The following is a 19,290-nucleotide window of genomic DNA, read 5'->3' on the forward strand; positions in this document are numbered from 1 at the left end:
CTGCATCTGCACAAACCACGGCAGATACGGATACTTGCTGCAAAAATGGAAAATTAAGAACTCTCCAGTCTGTCACTGGTCACCCAGAAGACCATGCAACATATAACAACGCAATGTCCAATTCACAAATACGAAAAAGGCATCGGAGCAATACACTCTGCTACTCCAGATGCAATTATCCGGCTTTACCATCTGCACATAAAATTATAGCTGTTGCTCTACAGTTACATCGGCCACATGAAGAAATGCAGACATGAGCTGACTTGTTGCAATCAGGGCCTTAGGTTGTAAACTCTTTGGGGCAGGGATTATCTTTTTGTTCTGTGTTTGTACAGCGCCTAGCACAACGGGGGCCCTGCTCTGTGGCTCCAGCTCCTAGGTGCCAGGGTAACACAAATAACAGAAAAGCGCAATTTAAAAATCTTTTGCAGCAGCCCTAGCGATCGGCGCCCAGAGGGTATTCGTGGGCTCCAAAACCACCTGGGGCTTTGCAGCCCGCCTCCCACGAGGCCATCACAGTGGGGATGTCATGGGGCGACGTCACGTCGCTGCCCTCGCGCCGCAGGATGGTGTGTCACGCTGCCAGCCGTGCCCCCGAGCCCAGCGGCCTGGCCCACAGCTCGGCCCTGCCCCCGGCTGCCGGCTTTCCGGGCGGCAGGAGAGAGAGAGAGACACTCTAGCCTCCTTCTCCACTGTCCCTGACACCGCCCTCCCCTCCCCACCGCGTGAGCGGCACAACCATAGAGACGCGAGGCCTGAAGGAGCGCCACCGCGGTGCCGTGTGGGATGCCGGAGGAGCAGGGAGTGGGCGGTTCCGGTCCGGAGCGCGGCCTGGCAGCTGGGCGAGCGCGGAGGCGGCGAAGGCTCTCGGGGGGTTGGGCCCAGGTAAGCACCGGGCGGAGAGCGGGGCGCCGAGTGCAGCCCGCTGTCGGCGCGGGGGTGTCTCTGCAGCCGGAGCCTCCCCCCGCCGTGAGGGAAAGGGGGTGTCTGCGGCCGGAGCCCTGTGCGCCCGGGCCGGCCCTGCCCTCCCCTTCCCCCTTCGCGTGTAGCCGCTGGGCAGCCCCCCGTGGGGCGCTTGTTACTGGCGTGGGGCTGGCTCTGCATCGGGCCGCCTCTGTCCGCCCCCGCGCCGCTCTGCGCCCTGGCTCCGGCGCCTGGGCGGGGTGTCTGTAATGGGGGTACCTGCCCGGAGCGGGGTGTCCAGGGCTGCCCGAGAAGAGCCCGTGTCAGGCAGCCCGTCCCTCTTTCCCCCTCTGGCTCCCTGGCGGATGTGAGAGCCTGAAGCGCGTAAAAGCCCCTCTCCAGTAGCCATGCCTTTTCTTTCTCTTTCCCTCCCGCTCCCCGCAGCGCCCCTCCAGGCTTTCTGGGGTTTTGGGCCGTGTCTAGGTCGCTAATTGTGTGATTTTAATTAAAGATAACTGTGTGATTTAATAAGGTTTAATTTTTAAGTGTGCAGCACTGATGCCTTTTTAATGTCACAAGCCCAAAGCACGTTGGAGGCTCCAGGGGGAGGGAGTGTGTCTGACTGGAACTCAGAAAATGGCAGGGCTTCTTTTGTAGTCTGTTTATTGAAGACTGTTTTACAAGATATACAAAATACTTTAACAAACAAACAAACAAGGAACGGGTAGATCTTTTTAGAAGGGGACTAAGGCCTGGCTGTTGCTTGTTGGGCTCTGCACTGCATAGTTTAATCAGAAGTGCTGGGTGTGAATGGAGCCAAGAAGTTCCAGATCCATTTGGCATTCCTAAAATGCTTTCAAAATTGCAGTATCAAGCATAATCTGAGGTTAGAAGCAAGGGAAAATGGGGACGTGGAAGTTGAAATGTAGAGCCCACAGCTGGACAATAAGACTTAGTACTTGATTTGGTAGCTGATGACACATGCCTTTTAAAGTTATTTTATAGGTCTTAAATTATTTCTCAGCATGTAGGAGAGAATCTAAACAGCATCATGGCAGTTACATTAATATTTGCAATCCTTTTCAGAACATTTTTATTTTTGTGGATGCAGATTCTCTTGCATGGAACAACATAATGTAGTCTTTTGCCTTTTCCCCCAACCACTTTTAAAGCTGTCTTGCAGAATTGTCACTAACCTTTACCAGCCCATGCACAGTATCTGCTCACCTGCCCTGTATTATGATGACTTATGGTGAATAAAATATAATTAGTTTTTTTTCCATCAAAATTATTTTTCTTTGACAGTGGATGATCAAACTTCTACAAGACCATTTGAAGATATGTTTTCGCAATACAATAACTCTTTGAAAATGTTACCAGTAGTTGCTTGCTTAGGAAGGAAACACATTAATGACTTAATATACATTATGTCTTTGAGTTAGCTAACCAGCTCTATAAGACTTATTTCTCGGTGACCGTATGGTGAAATGATGGCAAGAAAGCGTCTAGAGTACTGTTGGTGCTGTACAAATAATATTAGGAGAAGATAAAGCTGGATTTAAAATGAGTAGGGTCAGAACTTTAGATTTGTTCATACATTATTTATACATGCTGTTCTAAAAATCAGAGCTTTACATTTTTAATATAACGGAATAATTTGTCTTAATACCACATGGAGAAAGTGTTGAATATTAACCGTATAAATAAATGGGTCCTGGCAGTGGAAATGCCTTCGATCAGGTGTAGTACTTATTACTGCAAGTGATATTGTTGGCTTCAGTGAAATGGCTACTTGTATAAGTGGTATGGCTAGTAAGTATTGGTAGGATCAGACCCATTCTGTTCTAGTGTAAGCCACTGTTTTCTGGTATTCATAATCAATGTAAATACTACAGTAACAATATACTCTCTGTTAAAATTTAAATTTTCTGCTAATTTTAAACTTTCTGCTTTTTGATTCAATGTGATTGTAATTTAGAATATTTTTTAGGTGAGTTTAGTGTTCTTAATTGAAATAAAATATTTTAAAAAAATAGCCCTTGGACATAAAACTGCTCAACTTTAATTTCACACTGTGAGTGTGGTATATTTCATTATGTGATACAATGGAATTCATACCTGCAGAAAGGAGAAGAGAGAACTAAGCACTTCTGTGGTACTGTGGAAAGATGCCAAACCCATGACAACTTTTCACCAGTGTTTTGTAATGTAACACCAGAATTGCATTGATGCTGGAGTGTGTGGTGTGATTTATGTGTAAGTAAAGTAAGGCAGATTGTGTGGGGGAGAAGGGAAACTTGTTTCCCAACTGAAAATAACTTGGTGAAAAATGTTGAGGGGTTCCTGAGCAAACATCCACTTTCTAAGATGTATCTATCAATTGAATAGTCAAAAAACATCAAACCTTTCTTCATTAACTTTTCCAAGTCACTAATATTTAAAGACAAAAAACCCTTGTAGTCAATAAATTTGTATTAAAGGTAAATAGAATTGTTGACATTACAAATTTCTTAAGTAATGAGGGTGATAAGTACAAAAGATAAGGGAATAGAGCAACAGTGAAGCATTATATATTGAATTACAGAATGTATACATTGTTTTTATAAGTTATATCAATGAGTATTTAAATCTATTCATCCTATTTGGCCCATCTTTTCTTATTTCCTTATGTTCCAGTAGTTCAAGATCTCAGAGGTACTGTAATTGATACTTTTATTTAAACTGATCTGCATCTAAAATGGGTGTATGTATGTACATAAGCCTTTTTTATAATACAGAAAGGTTTCAGAGTAGCAGCCCTGTTAGTCCGTTTTCGCAAAAAGAAAAGGAGTACTTGTGGCACCTTAGAGACTAACCAATTTATTTGAGCATAAGCTTTCCTGAGCTACAGCTCACTTCATCGGATGCATAAAACCGATGCATCCGATGAAGTGAGCTGTAGCTCAGGAAAGCTTATGCTCAAATAAATTGGTTAGTCTCTAAGGTGCCACAAGTACGCCTTTTCTTTTGATAATACAGAAAGTAAATTAAGGACATTGCATTTCCTCTGTTAAAGAATAGAAGCCATAAAATTATATCAAAAAGGTTGATAACACTGAATACAAGGTATTAAACTATTGGTTTATCTTGACTTGGCCTGTCTGCCAATGCTGTAGCAGTAGCAGGTTTGTTTTTGGAAACAACAGTTAAATCCCTGCATTCTAGGTTGGTGGAAGTGACTTGCTTAGTTTCCTACCAGAAGGAAGTCAGTGTACTTCTGCATTACTCTGAGCCATGGACGTGTAAAATAACATTCTTCAATCAGTGACAGCTATTTCCGTTCTAAATGAATCAGCAGCATAGCCAGCCTTTTGATATGGAGGCAGCTGTTGCCTCCCCTTACTAGGAATGGCCTAGAATTAAAATTTCTCTGTACTTTGATACTCCCCCACCCTACCCATCTTAAGAGTATGTCTGGAGAAGAATGTAATCCTCTTCTCCACCAAACTCCCATATTTCTTGGTATGCAAGAGGTATTCTAAACAGTTTTATGTTAGTCTTCCTTATGACATGCTTGAGTAGTTGCATTGTCACTTCATTTGTCACAGGCCATTATGATAACAAAGAAATCATTCTGCAGTATTTAGTTAAAATGTTCTTGTTGGCTTACTGGTGGTCCACACTCTTGAAGACTGGGAGCATATGTGATCACATAGTGCTGATAAGACCAAGTCCAGCATACACACCCCTACCACAGTTTTCACTTCTCCTGTGGTTCCTTCTTAACTTACCAAAGGATCACATATGCTGTTAAGTATTGATTTCAGAAAAGAGGAATCCTTGCACAGTCTCCTGGATCTGTTTAAAGAATTGGTTATTGCTGTCACTCAAGAATTGTTTAAAATAGTATTTATAATCCTGTATAGAAGACTTCCTTGTACATTTTCCATAGCATTTTTCTTCTTGTTACCATTAGGAAAATCCCATACTGCCTATTGCTAACAGTTTATGTCTTACATCCTGAAAGGAACAAAGGAAATGACCTGGTTTCCTTCCTCTCTGCCTCACTGGATGGTTTTTTTCATGGTAGAAGATGGTGGGGTGACATGCTTGTGGCGTCTGTGTTTGCAGAAGCACAGGCTGTAACTGAAATTGGTATTTGTCTAGTCCTTGGACTCTAGCACAGAGACCTGTTTAAGATGGGATTCCTGTGAGATCGGAAATAGGCATTAGTACAGAACATGCAGTTCAGAAAGCATACTTGCTGAGTGAAAATACACTTATTTATGTAATGTAGCTCAATATACCTATGCACAGAGGAAATTACTTTCAAAAGTCCATCTTGCTTTTGTAAAATGAAACCTTGTAAATAAAATTCAGTTGTATTCAATTTCTGTTGTGCTAGAAGGGTAAAAAATGTAAAAGCAGGAATTAGACTGCTTAATGTGTCTTATTAATTCAAGTGTACTTATCTTTATAATTTCCTTCATTTGTACGTGTTGCTTTGCTTGTCTTCTGACACTTGAGGTGGGTCTTTGAATGCCTTCTGCCATAATATGATATGTTTGCTTTGAATTAAAATTGTTTTCACTAATTTTATTACCAAGTGTTGGTGAAAGTTCATACTGTAGTGTTTCTATACATGGCACGGTTTCCCACCTGATCAAACTGATTTCTTTTAGTCATATTTTATTGTGCGACTCAGGTGAGTGCATGCAGATAATAGTAGTTTGTTAGTCATTATTATCTACTACAGTCTGTCCCATCTTTATTACTAATCTACTCTGACACAGTGCTTCAGTACTACTGTGATTTGGTGCTATAAAGAAACATGAAAGACTTTCTCCTAATCTATTCTTCTCTCTAGTTTTCGTTACTATTAACTTAATGTTCAAACAGTTTTAAACTGGTTTCTTTTTAGTTTTGCTTTGCAGTAATGGGGCAAAGGATCCAATAATATTTCTGAAAGCCTATTGATGTCCAGCTAATTGTCATTGGATTGAATTAATTTCTAGATGACCATACCATTCAGGCAATGTTATGATCCACAAGGTCAAAAGCTGAAATTACTTTAACCATCGTAGAGTAATAATTTCCTAGAAATATGTCTGGAGTGATTTTTTTTTAATATGGTAAAATAGTATTTTAAATGACAATACCTCAGTGGCAATGTGGATAGAATGTTAGGGACCTTTAAAGTTAATTTGTATCATGTGACTAATAAAGTTGTTTGCTTTTGGGTATTTTGTTGGCATATTAAGGGATTCTTTTAAATCACTTGGGTTTGTAAAGTCATTGATTCATTGGTTTATAACTGGAATCCAAATTCTTCCTGAAACATTCTTCATTGCAAAAGTGTTCATCTTATGTTGCATAATATAAACAATTATAAACTATTATTGAAGAATTGTGCATGTGATAAGGAATAGAACTTGTTTAATTATTCCTCCTTTCATATGCTAGGTATAGCAAAATACTAGACAAAGTAACTGACTAGATATTAGTGTTATCAAGACTGTTAAGCAAACTCTTAAGATGTGATCAGCAGTTATTCTTTCACAGACTCGGATATTATGAGCTTTTGATCAGAGTAGGGTGCAAGGCAAATATTAGTTGTATAATAGGATCTAATGGAAAGTACAAACGTATCAGTAATTTGAATAGCTAAGGTAGCTTTGCTTCAAAACTGCACCACTTTTTTTGGGAAATTGTGCTTACCGTGTATTACAAGAATTTTCTTCATTATAAATGGGAACAAAAATTGTAAGCTATAGGAATATTCACTCAGAAGTATACAATGTACTGTTTATGAACTGCAGTGACTGAAATGGGTATCTCCAGATTAAAACTTAAAAAGTAATTAAGGGAATTTTAGTGCGGGTAAAAGGGGCTTGCCTATTCAACAGCCCCAGAGATTGTTTTTAATGTGCAGTAGGTAGAGTATAGTAGGCCTCAGTGTCAGTCATTATCTGGAGAGATCATTTCAAAGAGTGAAGGGATAGAGGGTGTTCTATCTTCATTCCTATTCAACCCAGACTTCTCTACTTAGACTTCTACTTGGCTGGCTTTTGAGACATGCGTGTTTGGCTCCTAAGAAGTGAACTGAGACCACCAACTCAATTCCGATACAGTAGAACCTCAGAGTTATGAATGCCTTGGGAGTAGAGGTTGTTCCTAACTTTGAACAAAACGTTATGGTGGTTCCTTCAAAAGTTTACAACTGAACATTGACTTAATACAGCTTTAAAACTTTACTATGCAGAAGAAAAATGTTGCTTTTAATCATCTTAATTTAAATGAAACAAGTACAGAAACAGTATCCTTGCCTTGTCAAATCTTTTTTTTTAAACCTTCCCTTTTTTTAGTAGTTTACATTTAACTCAGCAGTGTACTGTATGTTGTTTATTTCTTGTCTCTGCTGCTGCCTGATTGTGTACTTCTGGTTCCAAATGAGGTGTGTGGTTGACTGGTCAGTTTGTAACTCTGAGGCTCTACTGTAGAGTCATTCTTCCTGAGCCTTTCAGTCACTATGAAGTTAGGTTGGGTTTGAACTGAAAATCAGGAGGTAATATGCTCACTGTCCTATTACCAATCCCTGGAGACATCCAGCTCCCTGTTGAGAGAGTTAAAATTTCAGAGGACTGGGGAAAGGCAGAAAAAGAAAAACACTGATGTGTTCCCTTTTTCAGGAAAATTATTATTTATTGTAAACCTTGTTCTGTGAGAAGCTAGTTTCTGTGAGCCAGATGTACACGTGCAGGGGAGCTTAATAATTTTAGCTCCTCTGTTTTCCAAACTAGTAATTTTGGCTTGTACTAAAATGTCACTTGTAACAGTGGCGGTGTTCTAGTGCACTTTAATTATGAAGTACGTTGTTAGTTTCAAGGCAAAGATGACAACAGACATTTCCAAATATAGAAACAAAACTTGGGCAAGCAGTTGCATCTGTAGATTAAGTTGTGACTAGGGAACGAAATCTTTATCAATGCCATCTTTGCGGATCCATAGTATTGGCTGGCTGGAAACCCAACTCCTAGTGTGTTGAGTCATAAAAACAAACTCCACTGCTACAAAATCATACTTAAAACAACTTGGGAATCACAATGTGGGGATGCCTAGTTAGAGACACTCAGAAGTGTCATAGAAACAAGACTAATATTTCTTAACCAATGGCTGTGCCAGACAAACAAACTGGATACATAAGGAGGTTGGTGGAGGAGGGAAGTCGCTGAGTTGACCTTGCTTACAGGTTGGCTGTAGTCTATACAGCCAGCAGGAAATTTGAAACTTTTGCTTCTGGGCAAACTAAAAACGACATCGGCTGTGACTACATTTTCCTCTAAACTCCAAGTTGCAATTACTGTTAACTTGTATTTGCAGAGCTAAGTGACCAAGTTTTTATATTAGGATTTGGCTGAGCAGTTGCATCTAAAGTTGTGCCATATCCTGCTGGCTAGAGTAGCTACTACTAAGCATTAGGGAAGCATCTGTTTTCTGAGCGCACAGGTGTCTGCATAGGTCACTTCCCCCCTTTCTCAGCCAAGAGCCGGGTTGTCAACAAGTCAAGCTGTGAAGTATTCCTTCCCCCCTCCATTTCCTTTCAGTGTTATGTAGCTGTTCTGAATAAAATGGACCGTTAGTCTGTATAACACAGCTAGTATTTTTCAAATGTGGAGATGTGTGAGGGCACTGAAAGAGAGGGCTCTTCCAGATAGCTAGCTGGTGTTGAAATGCAGATACTTTTGATATACACATTAACATTGTGGTGAATTTTCATTTCCAGTGGGTATTAACCAAATTCCAGGCTTCTCTCGCATTCAGTGTGGTGTTAGTGTTTAGAAATGACATTTACGTTTAGAATACTATTTTCAGTCACTTCTGTCACCCTCAAAGTCTGTGGGTATTTTGGTTTTCTGGAGAAACTTCTGTGCGCTTTCAGATGAGAAGTTTGGGAATTTTGTAATGAAAATTCACTAAAATCTATTTGGCTATATGTAAATTACTCCTGTGAGGTGAGGAAGGCATTTTTCAGCTGTGAGAAGAAAAAGGGGAGGAAATGATTCATGGCAGGGTAAGGAGGGAAAGTGTATGGGAGCGTCAGGGCATTATTAGAAAACTGGTGAACCAAAACAAACTAAAAATTACGTCTGTACTGTACTGGCACTGTACATCCTCAGATTCAGTAAGATGCATCTGTCCCCTACTTAAAGAAGCAAAAGTAATGTAAGAATACAGAGTTCTAATTAACTAGATTTAAAAAATTTTGTGTGTTTAAAATCTTAATTTACAATTGCTTATGCATAACATTTAAAGTGAAGGATTTTGTTTTGTGATGATTTTAACCCCGTTATTTGAATAGCTTCATTTGCTAAACTGTATTATCCTTATTGCAGCTACTAAGTGACTAAATCTACAGAATCATATACAGAATAATTCATTACTAGACTGCTCCCTATATGTTGAGGAAAACCATGTTAATTTTCCTTTGGCGTATTATAATAAATATGTGATAGGTATCCATTCTTGGTCATGTGCTTAAACTTGTGATGAATCTAATCTATAGTACCGCTAACAAAGGTCTTGTTTTCTAGGTTCTGAAACTTGCAGTGACGGAACATGTCTCAGTCAGGTGAAAAAGTAAAGGTAAACAGAAGCCTGCATAATACAAATGTGGTATATAATTCTTTTGAACCTTTGAAAATACTCATGTTTTCACTGAAGTAGTTAAACATTCCAACTAAATTTATTAGCTCAAATATATTTCTTAAATTTACTGAAAAACAAATTTGTATGTAATCCTAGTAATATAGTTTCAATAGGTTAGCCAGTCTTCCTTTATCTGGTATTCTTGTATTTATGTACAGGGATTGATGTCTGTACTTCATGCAAAATTCTTAATTGGGTATAAGTTACAATTTAAGATTTTTCCCATCTGGGTGAGTTGTAAAAAGCTTGTTTGCAAGTAAAATAACTGCCCTTTGGTGAGTGATTTTAGTTCAGGAGTATTTGCAGTACATCATTTTATTAAAAGTCTATCTTTCATGTTAAACTCCTGTGTCTGTCTTGAATAAATGTTTGTTGCTATCAATAAGCTCAGAGAGCCCAGAATTCAAGTGACTGCAATTCTTGTTTAGGCCTAAAATAGATATTGGGTCAGTTCATAACAGAATGAAGTGGACTGTTATTTTTATGGCCCAAATCTATCAGATACTTTTTCAGGTACATTTCTGTATCTTCCTTTTGTGTCAAAGATTTAGCACTGTGAACTTTGGAGCTTTATGTTCAGCTATATTACTAACTTGTTCACTTATGTGACTGTAGTTGCATCTTGGAAGGTGATGATAAACTCAATATTCTGTGCATTACTACCGAGTGTGCTTGTGTTTCTACATATATTTACAGAAATGTTTTTCCTCTGCATGTGTACACAGGCATTCTTAGGTGCTGAAATTCACTATGTTTAGCCTATATCAGGAGAGCCTATTTCTAATAACTTTTCAATTTGTAAATGTCAGTGATTTTAGGATTGCTTATGATTTAAATCTTTCATTAACTTTTTAACGTACCTCATTGAAAGAGTCACCTTTAACTCTGTCATTACCACATGGGGACTGCCCCTGCAAAAAAAAAAAAAAAAAAAAAAAGGAGCAGAGTCCAATGTACTTGGGCCGATTGCCTGCTGTGAAATTGGGCTTAAGGGCAGGCGCTTGAGCCTTATACAGGGCGAGACAGCTGCTGGTGGGTTTGGCAGACGCTTGTAGGCAATGTGGGGAATTAGAAGGCCCTTGAAGGGCCCTGAGTCCATAGGCCCTCCGCCTTCTGAGAAAACAAAAACCTCCAGGCAAGAGGTGCTGGGAAATCAGGAAGACAGATCCTCAGGTAGGAAGGGCTGTGCCCAGTTTGGGACTGAGGTGAAAGAAATTAACTTGAAAGGAGGACTGACCCTTCAGAAGAAGGGTCTGGGCCCAGCTCAAACTGGGATGAAGATTTTGTAGATTGGAGGTCTATTTTGATTGACTTTGTTCAGGACCTAATACACTGGACTCCAGAAAGGGAATGTTTTGAATATCTGGGTACTGTGGGTTTTTAAAGGGGTCTGAAGTGAAGGGGATAGTGAAGCAGGCCTTAGCAGAGCCATGCTTGGCCAGCAGGGGGTCCCTGAGGGCAGGCAAGCCCATTTACAGTCACAAACAGGGCTACCTGTTGCTTCTTATGGTCTCATGTTAATGGCAGTTTTTTCTTGCGGGCATACGGTCAATGTTGTCCAGGAAGAGCCTTTTGCTCAAGTATGTACCGCAGCACCTGTGGAATCTTTACTTCTCTCAAAGACTTCTTGGGGAAGGAAGGGTTGGGAGGGGTTGTTCCAAGGGCTGTCTTGCTACGCTGCCAGGTAACTGGTTGATTCTCTATCTTTCTTTGTGCAGTTTATTTGTATTTTTTTACTTGTATTCAATTTTGTTTTTCTTTCCAGTTTTCTGACTCAGCAGGCTATGTGGGATTTGCTAATCTGCCCAACCAGGTCCACAGGAAGTCTGTAAAGAAGGGCTTTGAATTCACTCTAATGGTGGTTGGTAGGTGGTTTTCTTTAATTGCTTGAGTGTTAAAATATATTGTCTTGCACATCAGGGGCTTGTCTACAGCAACATCTAGTTTGCTGCAAGCTGAGGTGTAAATCTACCTCACAATAAAGCTAGCCACTCACTCTAGGTAGCCATGTTGACCCTGCTGACATGTACTAACAGTTTCTTGGTGTGCTTTGATTTACTCCTGTTTCAAAGCGGGGTAGATCAAAGCATGCTAAGGAACTGCTAGAACCAGTCAGCAGGGTCCGCACTGACACTTAGCATCTGGCAAGGTAGTGTGGGGGGTAGATTTATACCCCAACTTGCTGCACACTAACTGTTCATTTAGACAAGCCCTAAGTATGCACCTGTTCTTAATTAACTACTGTATTTGGTGTACTGAAGAACAAAGACTTTAACTAGTGTATGCTGTCAAATTAAATTCTGCCTATTTTGTGAAGTTATTTGGGAGGGAGCATGCTGTAGTGGTTAGAGCATGGCTCAGCGCCAAGGATTCAGGTTTCTGTTCCTGCCTCTTCTAGTGTTTCTACCCCCAACTCATTGTTTGACGTTAGTGGTAGTCACTTAACCGGTCTTTGACCCGTTTCCCCATCTGAAAATGGGGATGTGCGTGCACAGTGATGTCTCGCCGTTGAAATGGGGATTCTATTCCTAGCTCTTCTCTTGCTTCCGCCCTGACTCACTGTGTGACGTTAAGGGTAATGTCTCTGATTAAATTTCCCCATATGAAATTGGTGTTGTCTAAGTGGAAGGAACTTTTAAGTGCAAAGTAGTTTAAAAGTGGCTTGTTGAGTTATATTGGTATTTTCAACTTTTAGTTAATAAAAACCCTACAATTGCTTTTATAAAACCCAAATTACTTTCCTTTCGTTAAGAAGCTTTTTGAGATACTTGCCTTAATATTACATATTATTGAGAAATTAGTAGGAGAAAGGAAATCGCATCTTTATCACGAAGTACCATATGTAACGTCTTAAAACAGCCTGTGTGCTGACAGCTGTAGCATTGACCAAAGATTATACAATAAATTAGTTTCAGCAGTTGTCTCCTACTTGTGGTTGTTGATCACTGTAGAACTTCTTATGCCTTGTAGTTCTTGATGACAAATACAAGATTTGCTCATCTAAAACTAGGTTAGCAACATCAACTGAAGCGTAGACAGCTTATGTTAGGGTTTTCTTTTTCTTAAATGTTAAATGTTTATTGGTATATAATATACATGACCATTACAGATCACTTTAGCTTCCTGAAACAATTTATGTAGCAAAGATGAACTTGCAAACTCCACATGCTAGTTTTAGGGAGTTTCAGGTAAATTAAAGTGATCGTAAACTTTTAGAATTATAAAACTTTCCAAGTGAAGATTAAAAGATTCTCAGTGGCTTTCTTTAGTTCTTGCTATGTAGAATAAATATAGTCTGAATGCAAGGATGCTAAACTTGGTTGCCAGTTGTGCTTAACCTGGGCCTGGTCTACACTAAAAAGTTAGGTTGACTTAGCTACATGGCTCAAGGGTTGAAAAATCCTGTTTCCTTCCCTGAGTGGTGTAGTTAAGCCAACCTAATCCTCAGTGTAGACAGTGCTAGGATGATGAAAGAATTCTTAGATCGACCAGCTACCACCTCTTTGGGAGACAGATTATCTATGCTGATGGGAGAACCACTACATTGAAGTGTTACAGCGGTTTTAAAAAATAAAGCTGACTTGCATCTCTAGCTTAAGAAAACCTCAAAACTTACAAAAACGTGAATTCGAATGTCATGGCTTCTGATTTCATAAGTAAAAGAGAAAAGGTTTGAAGACTTTGCCACTGTTTTGATTCAAGACTTGGAAGTGCTGTGGTGTAAAGGGGGTATTTTTATATGTGTGATCATTGCAGTTGTGACATTTTTGCTTGCACTGTTAAATCTAATAGAGTACATTTAGAATTTTCATGCATTCGTATATGTAAGCAAACACCAAAGATTTGTTTTTTCTTTTTTCTTTAGCATTGCTTAGCTGAGTCTCTGATCTTTTTATCTTAAAAGATAGGGTGGACCCTGGCTGAACAAATTATTTTTACTCCACTACATAGGCTTGTAGAGGTTACAGGGAGGCTGATAAGGAAGATGAAGGTATTTAATTACTTGAAATGATCTTGTTTGCAGGAGAATCTGGTTTGGGAAAATCCACCTTAATTAACAGTTTATTCCTGACTGATCTTTATCCAGAACGTTACATTCCTGGAGCTGCAGGTAAATTTGACTGTGTTCTTATTTAAGGCCCTACATCATTCAGTCCAAGCACACACCTCCAACCTTGTTTCCTTTCACATCCTCCCCACCATTATTCCTCCATTCTGACAATGACTTCAGCCATGAAGCCCACTTCGTTTTGCTTCCATGCCATTGATGCATGGAACAGCACTCCCAATCACTGTTGGTTAAGCCACTCTGTTCTCATAATTTAAGGTTTGATGTCTCCCTCCTACAAACTCACTTCTGCTGTTACTACGAGTATAAACAAACCCCCAAACTCCATAAGATGTCTATATGCCTAAACTGACCATGTGATTTTACTGTAATCCCCACTTCCTCCAGCTGATTGTTACCTTGCAGTGGTCATGTCTAAAATCTAGATTATAAACACCTTAGGACAAAGAACTCCCTGTCTATAAAGAACCTAGCACACTTTTTAAAGTTATAAAAATAAAACATTAAAAAATGATCATCACAGCATAATTACATGTGGCATACCACTGTTTCTCCACTCATTATGTTCTGGGTATTTCAGTTAATCATAGATTGTAGTTGCACTTCTATTAGTTTATTTGGCATGTTTTTCTGAAGGATTCTGCATTACATAGCGGTGGAGGTGTAACTGGTTACAGTACACTTTAAATAAATCTGGTACATGGGCATCTGTGGGGTTGAACAAGAGAAATACTAATGTTTAAAACATTATTTTATTATAGAGAAAATAGAGAGAACAGTCCAAATCGAAGCTTCTACAGTAGAGATTGAGGAGCGAGGGGTGAAACTCCGTTTAACAGTAGTTGATACACCAGGATATGGCGATGCCATTAACAGCCAGGACTGGTATGTCTGTTTTAGCCACCGGGATGAATCTTTAAATCCATCTCTGCTTATGGTGTTATATGTATATGTTAATCCTAGTGTTTTGTTCTCTCCTTTTTATATGTGTCTTGGTGATTCAGTGGATGGGAGTGGTCTTTGGAGAACAGTGTGTATTATTCCTGTATTTTGTGACATGCAAAGGGAAGCAACCACTTCATTGTTGTTTTTTTTAATAGCAATATATTGTTATCTAGGGATCACAGTAGAGATTGTCTTCCTACTCCGTCCATATTTATTTGGAAAGAAAACACTTATAAAAATAGTCCGTAAATTTCTCATACTTTGTTCTTTTTCATAGGAATCTTCTTCCAAATAGTTTCTCTGATGTTTGGCAAATACAGAATCTGAAGTGTGGGAATGGAGGGACAGGGGAAAGGTGACAAATGTGGGGGGGTTGTAGAAGGAGAGTCAAGGGCTCCCTACATTGAGAGAGGTGCTAGAAGGGAGCTGTAGCCATGTGGTTGAAACTGGTTTAGTTAATCAGCATTTAGCTTAGTTTTGGATTCTTATTTACCCAAATAACTTCAATAGCACCGGATTCAAGTATAAATCAAGTTTGAGTAGAATGTTTGTCCTTTATTTCCTGCCTCCCCACTGCAAAAACATCCCATAATAGATTAAAAAAAAATCTCTGAATTATGGACCAAATTCTTCCCTGATGTGACTCCAAATGAAGTTGGTTGGAATTATACAGTCAAATTATTCTCTAGGATATAAATACAGTCATTTTGTAGTGATGTAAGTCTTTCTGTACAGCTTGCTAATTTAGACTTATGCATAGGATCCTACAAAATTCACGGTCCATTTTGTTCAATTTCATGACCACAGGATTTTAAAAATTGTAAATTTCATGATTTCAGCTATTTAAATCTGAAATTTCGCTGTGTTGTAATTGTAGGGATCCTGACCCAAAAAGGAATTGTGGGAGGGGTCGCAAGGTTATTGTAGTGGGGGTTGCGGTACTGCTACCCTTACTTCTGCAGCTGCAGCAGCACAGAAGTAAGGGAGGCAATACCATACTATGCCATCCTTAATTCTGCAGCTGCAGCAGCACAGAAGTAAGGGAGGCAATACCATACTATGCCATCCTTACTTCTGCAGCTGCAGCAGCACAGAAGTAAGGGAGGCAATACCATACTATGCCATCCTTACTTCTGCAGCTGCAGGTGGTGGAAGTTCTGCCTTCATAGCTGGGCTTCAAGCCACCAGCCACCACTCTCCTGTGCTGCCTTCAGAGCTGGGCAGCTGAAGTAAGGGTGGCAATATTTCAACCCCCTAAAATACCCTTGTGACCCCCTCCTTCAACTCCCTTTTGGGTCGGGACCCCCAATTTGAGAAATGCTGGTCTCCCCCGTGAAATCTGTATAGTATAACGTAAAAGCACACACAAGACCAGATTTCATGTGGGGAGACCGGATTTCACATCCGTGATGCATTTTTCATGGCTGTGAATTTGGTAGGGCGCTACTTACGCATTTTGATTAAGAAAGGAAGGATAGCTCCATCCTATTTTTAAAGAAGGAAGACTACCCCTGTGGTAGCTGGGTTTTAAATGAAAATGCAATATACTGGCACTGGTGAGCGGCATGCCAACTGGGGACTCTCGATTATTTATACATCCTATACAACTGGAGGCTAAGAATCCCTGGTAAAATTCATTTCTCTGAGCTATTTGTTTTTATTGTAAGGAAGCAGCACTAAACAGAGAAAAGAAACCTTAAATAAGCAGATGACTTATTTACATATTATGCCACTGGAAATAAATAGTCATAAAATCAAGCTTTTGTGCAGGGGATAAACAGCTGATATAACTACAATTAACAAACACCACATTTCAAAATCTTGTGGTGTACATCGGACAAAATTTGAGATAATGGTGAAGAATATTGTTGGCAAACGGGTTTATTTTTTCCTGTCTATGGAGTGCTTTGCAAGAAGACCACTCTGAAATGGGAGTGATTAGCTTCTTTTACCATGTCTGTTACACGTGCTTGAAATTCACTGGATGAAGGGTCAAAAGTGTGGTGGTAACGGTAATTGTATCTTCAGCTTCCTTGTCCTCAGTCTATGTTGTTAAACTAATTAAAACAGAAACTTCTGAATAACTGTAAAATATCTTTTTGGACTGCAGTGCAGTCTTGCTCATTGTCAGTAATGTTGATTTGAGCTTCCTTTTGCTGGAATTAAGAGCTGTTAAGCCAGTGTATTGTGTTACAATGAGACCTTCCTGTTGATTGTGTTCTAATGCCCTTGTTTATTCTATTAAGATGTTTCTTGGAGACCTACATGTTCAGATTCTCCCCCGCCCCTCCTTTTCTCAGTGCAGGCTTTTTAAGCAAGCTAGTTCCATGGGGAGTCAGACACATCTGAATAACTTAGTATAAAATTCTGTACTAGGTTTCCAGTATAAATTCTCAGAACACAAGCAGTGACTTCAGAGTATATGATAGAAACAATTTTCCTGCAAAATAGCACTTGTGTATCTTTTGGAAGATGTACACAGTGAATTCTCATGTCTAATTTTTTTCCCTGTCCCCCATCCCTCCATAGTAAATTTTTAAAAATCTGTCTTGTCCTATCTAGGGAGCAAGTGGCAAGGCAGCAGTTCTGCAGAAAAGGACCTAGGGGTTACAGTGGATGAGAAGCTGGATATGTGTCAACAGTGTGCCCTTGTTGCCAAGAAGGCTAACGGCATTTTGGGCTGTTTAAGTAGGAGCATTGCCAGCAGATCAAGGGACGTGATCATTCCCCTCTATTCGGCATTGGTGAGGCCTCATCTGGAGTACTGTGTCCAGTTTTGGGTCCCACATGCAAGAAGGATGTGGAAAAATTGGAGAGTGTCCAGCAGAGGGCAACAAAAATGATTAGGGGGCTAGAGCACATGATTTATGAGGAGAGGCTGAGGGTACTGGGATTATTTAGACTGCAGAAGAGAAGAATGAGGGGGGATTTGATAACTGCTTTCAACTACCTGAAAGGGGGTTCCAAAGAGAATGGATCTAGACTGTTCTCAGTGGTAGCAGATAACAGAACAAGGAGTAATGGTTTCAAGTTGCAGTGGGGGAGGTTTAGGTTGGATATTAGGAAAACCTTTTCCACTAGGAGGGTGGTGAAGCACTGGAATCGGTTACCTAAGGAGGTGGTGGAATCTCCTTCCTTAGAGATTTTTAAGGTCAGGCTTGACAAAGCCCTGTCTGGGATGATTTAGTTGGGGATTGGTCCTGCTTTGAGTAGGGGGTTGGACTAGATGACCTCCTGAGGTCCCTTCCAACCCTGATATTCTATGATTCTATGATCTAAGTACAGAATCTTTATAAATGGTTGTGCACACACACAAGGAAACAGTATCCTTTGTAGAAATAGCTCACCAACCACTTTGGCCATTAAAACTTGTTTCATTGTGACAGAAGGAATGGTAGTCAGAGCACACAGGCTGTCCTTTGGCCTTTTCAGAAAGTCTTCACTAGGGCAGCTAGTATTGAATGGTTGTATGAGATGCAGTGAAAGTCAGCAAAGTAGCATGAGATTTCTGCCACATGGGTAATATTAACATTCTAGCAATAATACACTGTATCTTCTTGACTAGGTATCCCACCCAACTGCCTCTGCTTTCTGCCCTTGGATTCACTGAAGGGACAAATTCAAGAGTTTGTATTTCAAAGAGCAAGACTGGGACATGTTGTATGTGTTTCCCATCCTAGGAGGAACAATGACAATTAGTGGGAGTTGGGAGGAGGTAGTCAGTAGCAGCCTGTGGACAGGAAAGGGCAGCCCTAGGAGGTGGGGGAAATGAATAAGAAAATAGATATTCTCCCACTTCTATAAATTTATTTCTGAAATGTGCATGTTAGTGTTGTTTGCAAAGCATTTTTAAACAGCTGTAAGAGGAGATTGGATCTCATGTAGGGTGGCATTCTTTTAGTCTAATGTAACCCTGTAGTTGGATGTGAATGACCATTCTGGTTCTGGAGTGTGGCATTGTTGTGGCTGCTGCTGCTACCAGTGGCTTGATTGAGGCATATCTGGATGATAACATGGGTCTTAGCGATGGAAGGTCAGGAATGCACAGCAGATTTGCTATGCCAAAGTGCATGGGAGATGTGGAGGAAACATGTAGCATCCCTCATCATAGAGGACATATGGGATTTTTGTAAGGAATATGAAGAGGATTTGGTGACACTTTATACAAAGGCTACATTTATAAAACGTTAATGTTTTAATAAATGACTAATTGTTACAGATTTAGTCCAATTGGTGCTTATAAAGTTGATTTATAACCATGTGTAGCACCTTCGACTAAAGTCCTTTTAACATCTATAATGCATGCTATTCATGCTTATGACATCTACTGTCACTTTGTAAACTATTGTAGGCGAAGTTGGTAGCACCACCTATACTTAAGGTTGCCTGACACTTCCTATTGTAAGTCCCTGTTTTCAGTTGCTTATAACTTTGCCGAATTGTAACCTTTCAGGCTGAGATTTTTCATTCCAGGTGTATGACTTAGGTTGAAGGCTTTGGAAAGTTTCAGCAAAAAGGGTTCATCCCTTTCCGAGAGCCAGATTAGGAAAAAATACATTGTTTTGCCCATGTTAAAAAAAACAAAGAAACAGCTGTAATAATTATTTTTGTCGTGAATCCATAGTGTCCTCCATACTTTTGAGCAGGGGCTTGAAATTTAGCAAGGGGGGTTGCCTTTTGTTGTTTCT

General features: G+C 40.0%; 1 protein-coding gene across 1 annotated transcript in view; it reads left to right on the plus strand.

The window, feature by feature from the left end:
• The first annotated feature begins 786 nt into the window (after positions 1-786).
• LOC144275430 (septin-2) overlaps positions 787-19,290 on the plus strand; it is a 61,133-nt gene continuing 42,629 nt past the window's right edge. The window contains exons 1-5 of the mRNA XM_077834619.1: positions 787-885; positions 9,474-9,525; positions 11,354-11,453; positions 13,613-13,699; positions 14,419-14,542. Of these exons, the coding sequence (XP_077690745.1) occupies positions 9,499-9,525; positions 11,354-11,453; positions 13,613-13,699; positions 14,419-14,542 (338 nt within the window). The 5' untranslated portion in view covers positions 787-885; positions 9,474-9,498. The remainder of the gene's footprint in view (positions 886-9,473; positions 9,526-11,353; positions 11,454-13,612; positions 13,700-14,418; positions 14,543-19,290) is intronic.

This window comes from Eretmochelys imbricata, chromosome 15, assembly GCF_965152235.1.
Source record: "Eretmochelys imbricata isolate rEreImb1 chromosome 15, rEreImb1.hap1, whole genome shotgun sequence".
Lineage (NCBI taxonomy): Eukaryota > Metazoa > Chordata > Testudines > Cheloniidae > Eretmochelys > Eretmochelys imbricata.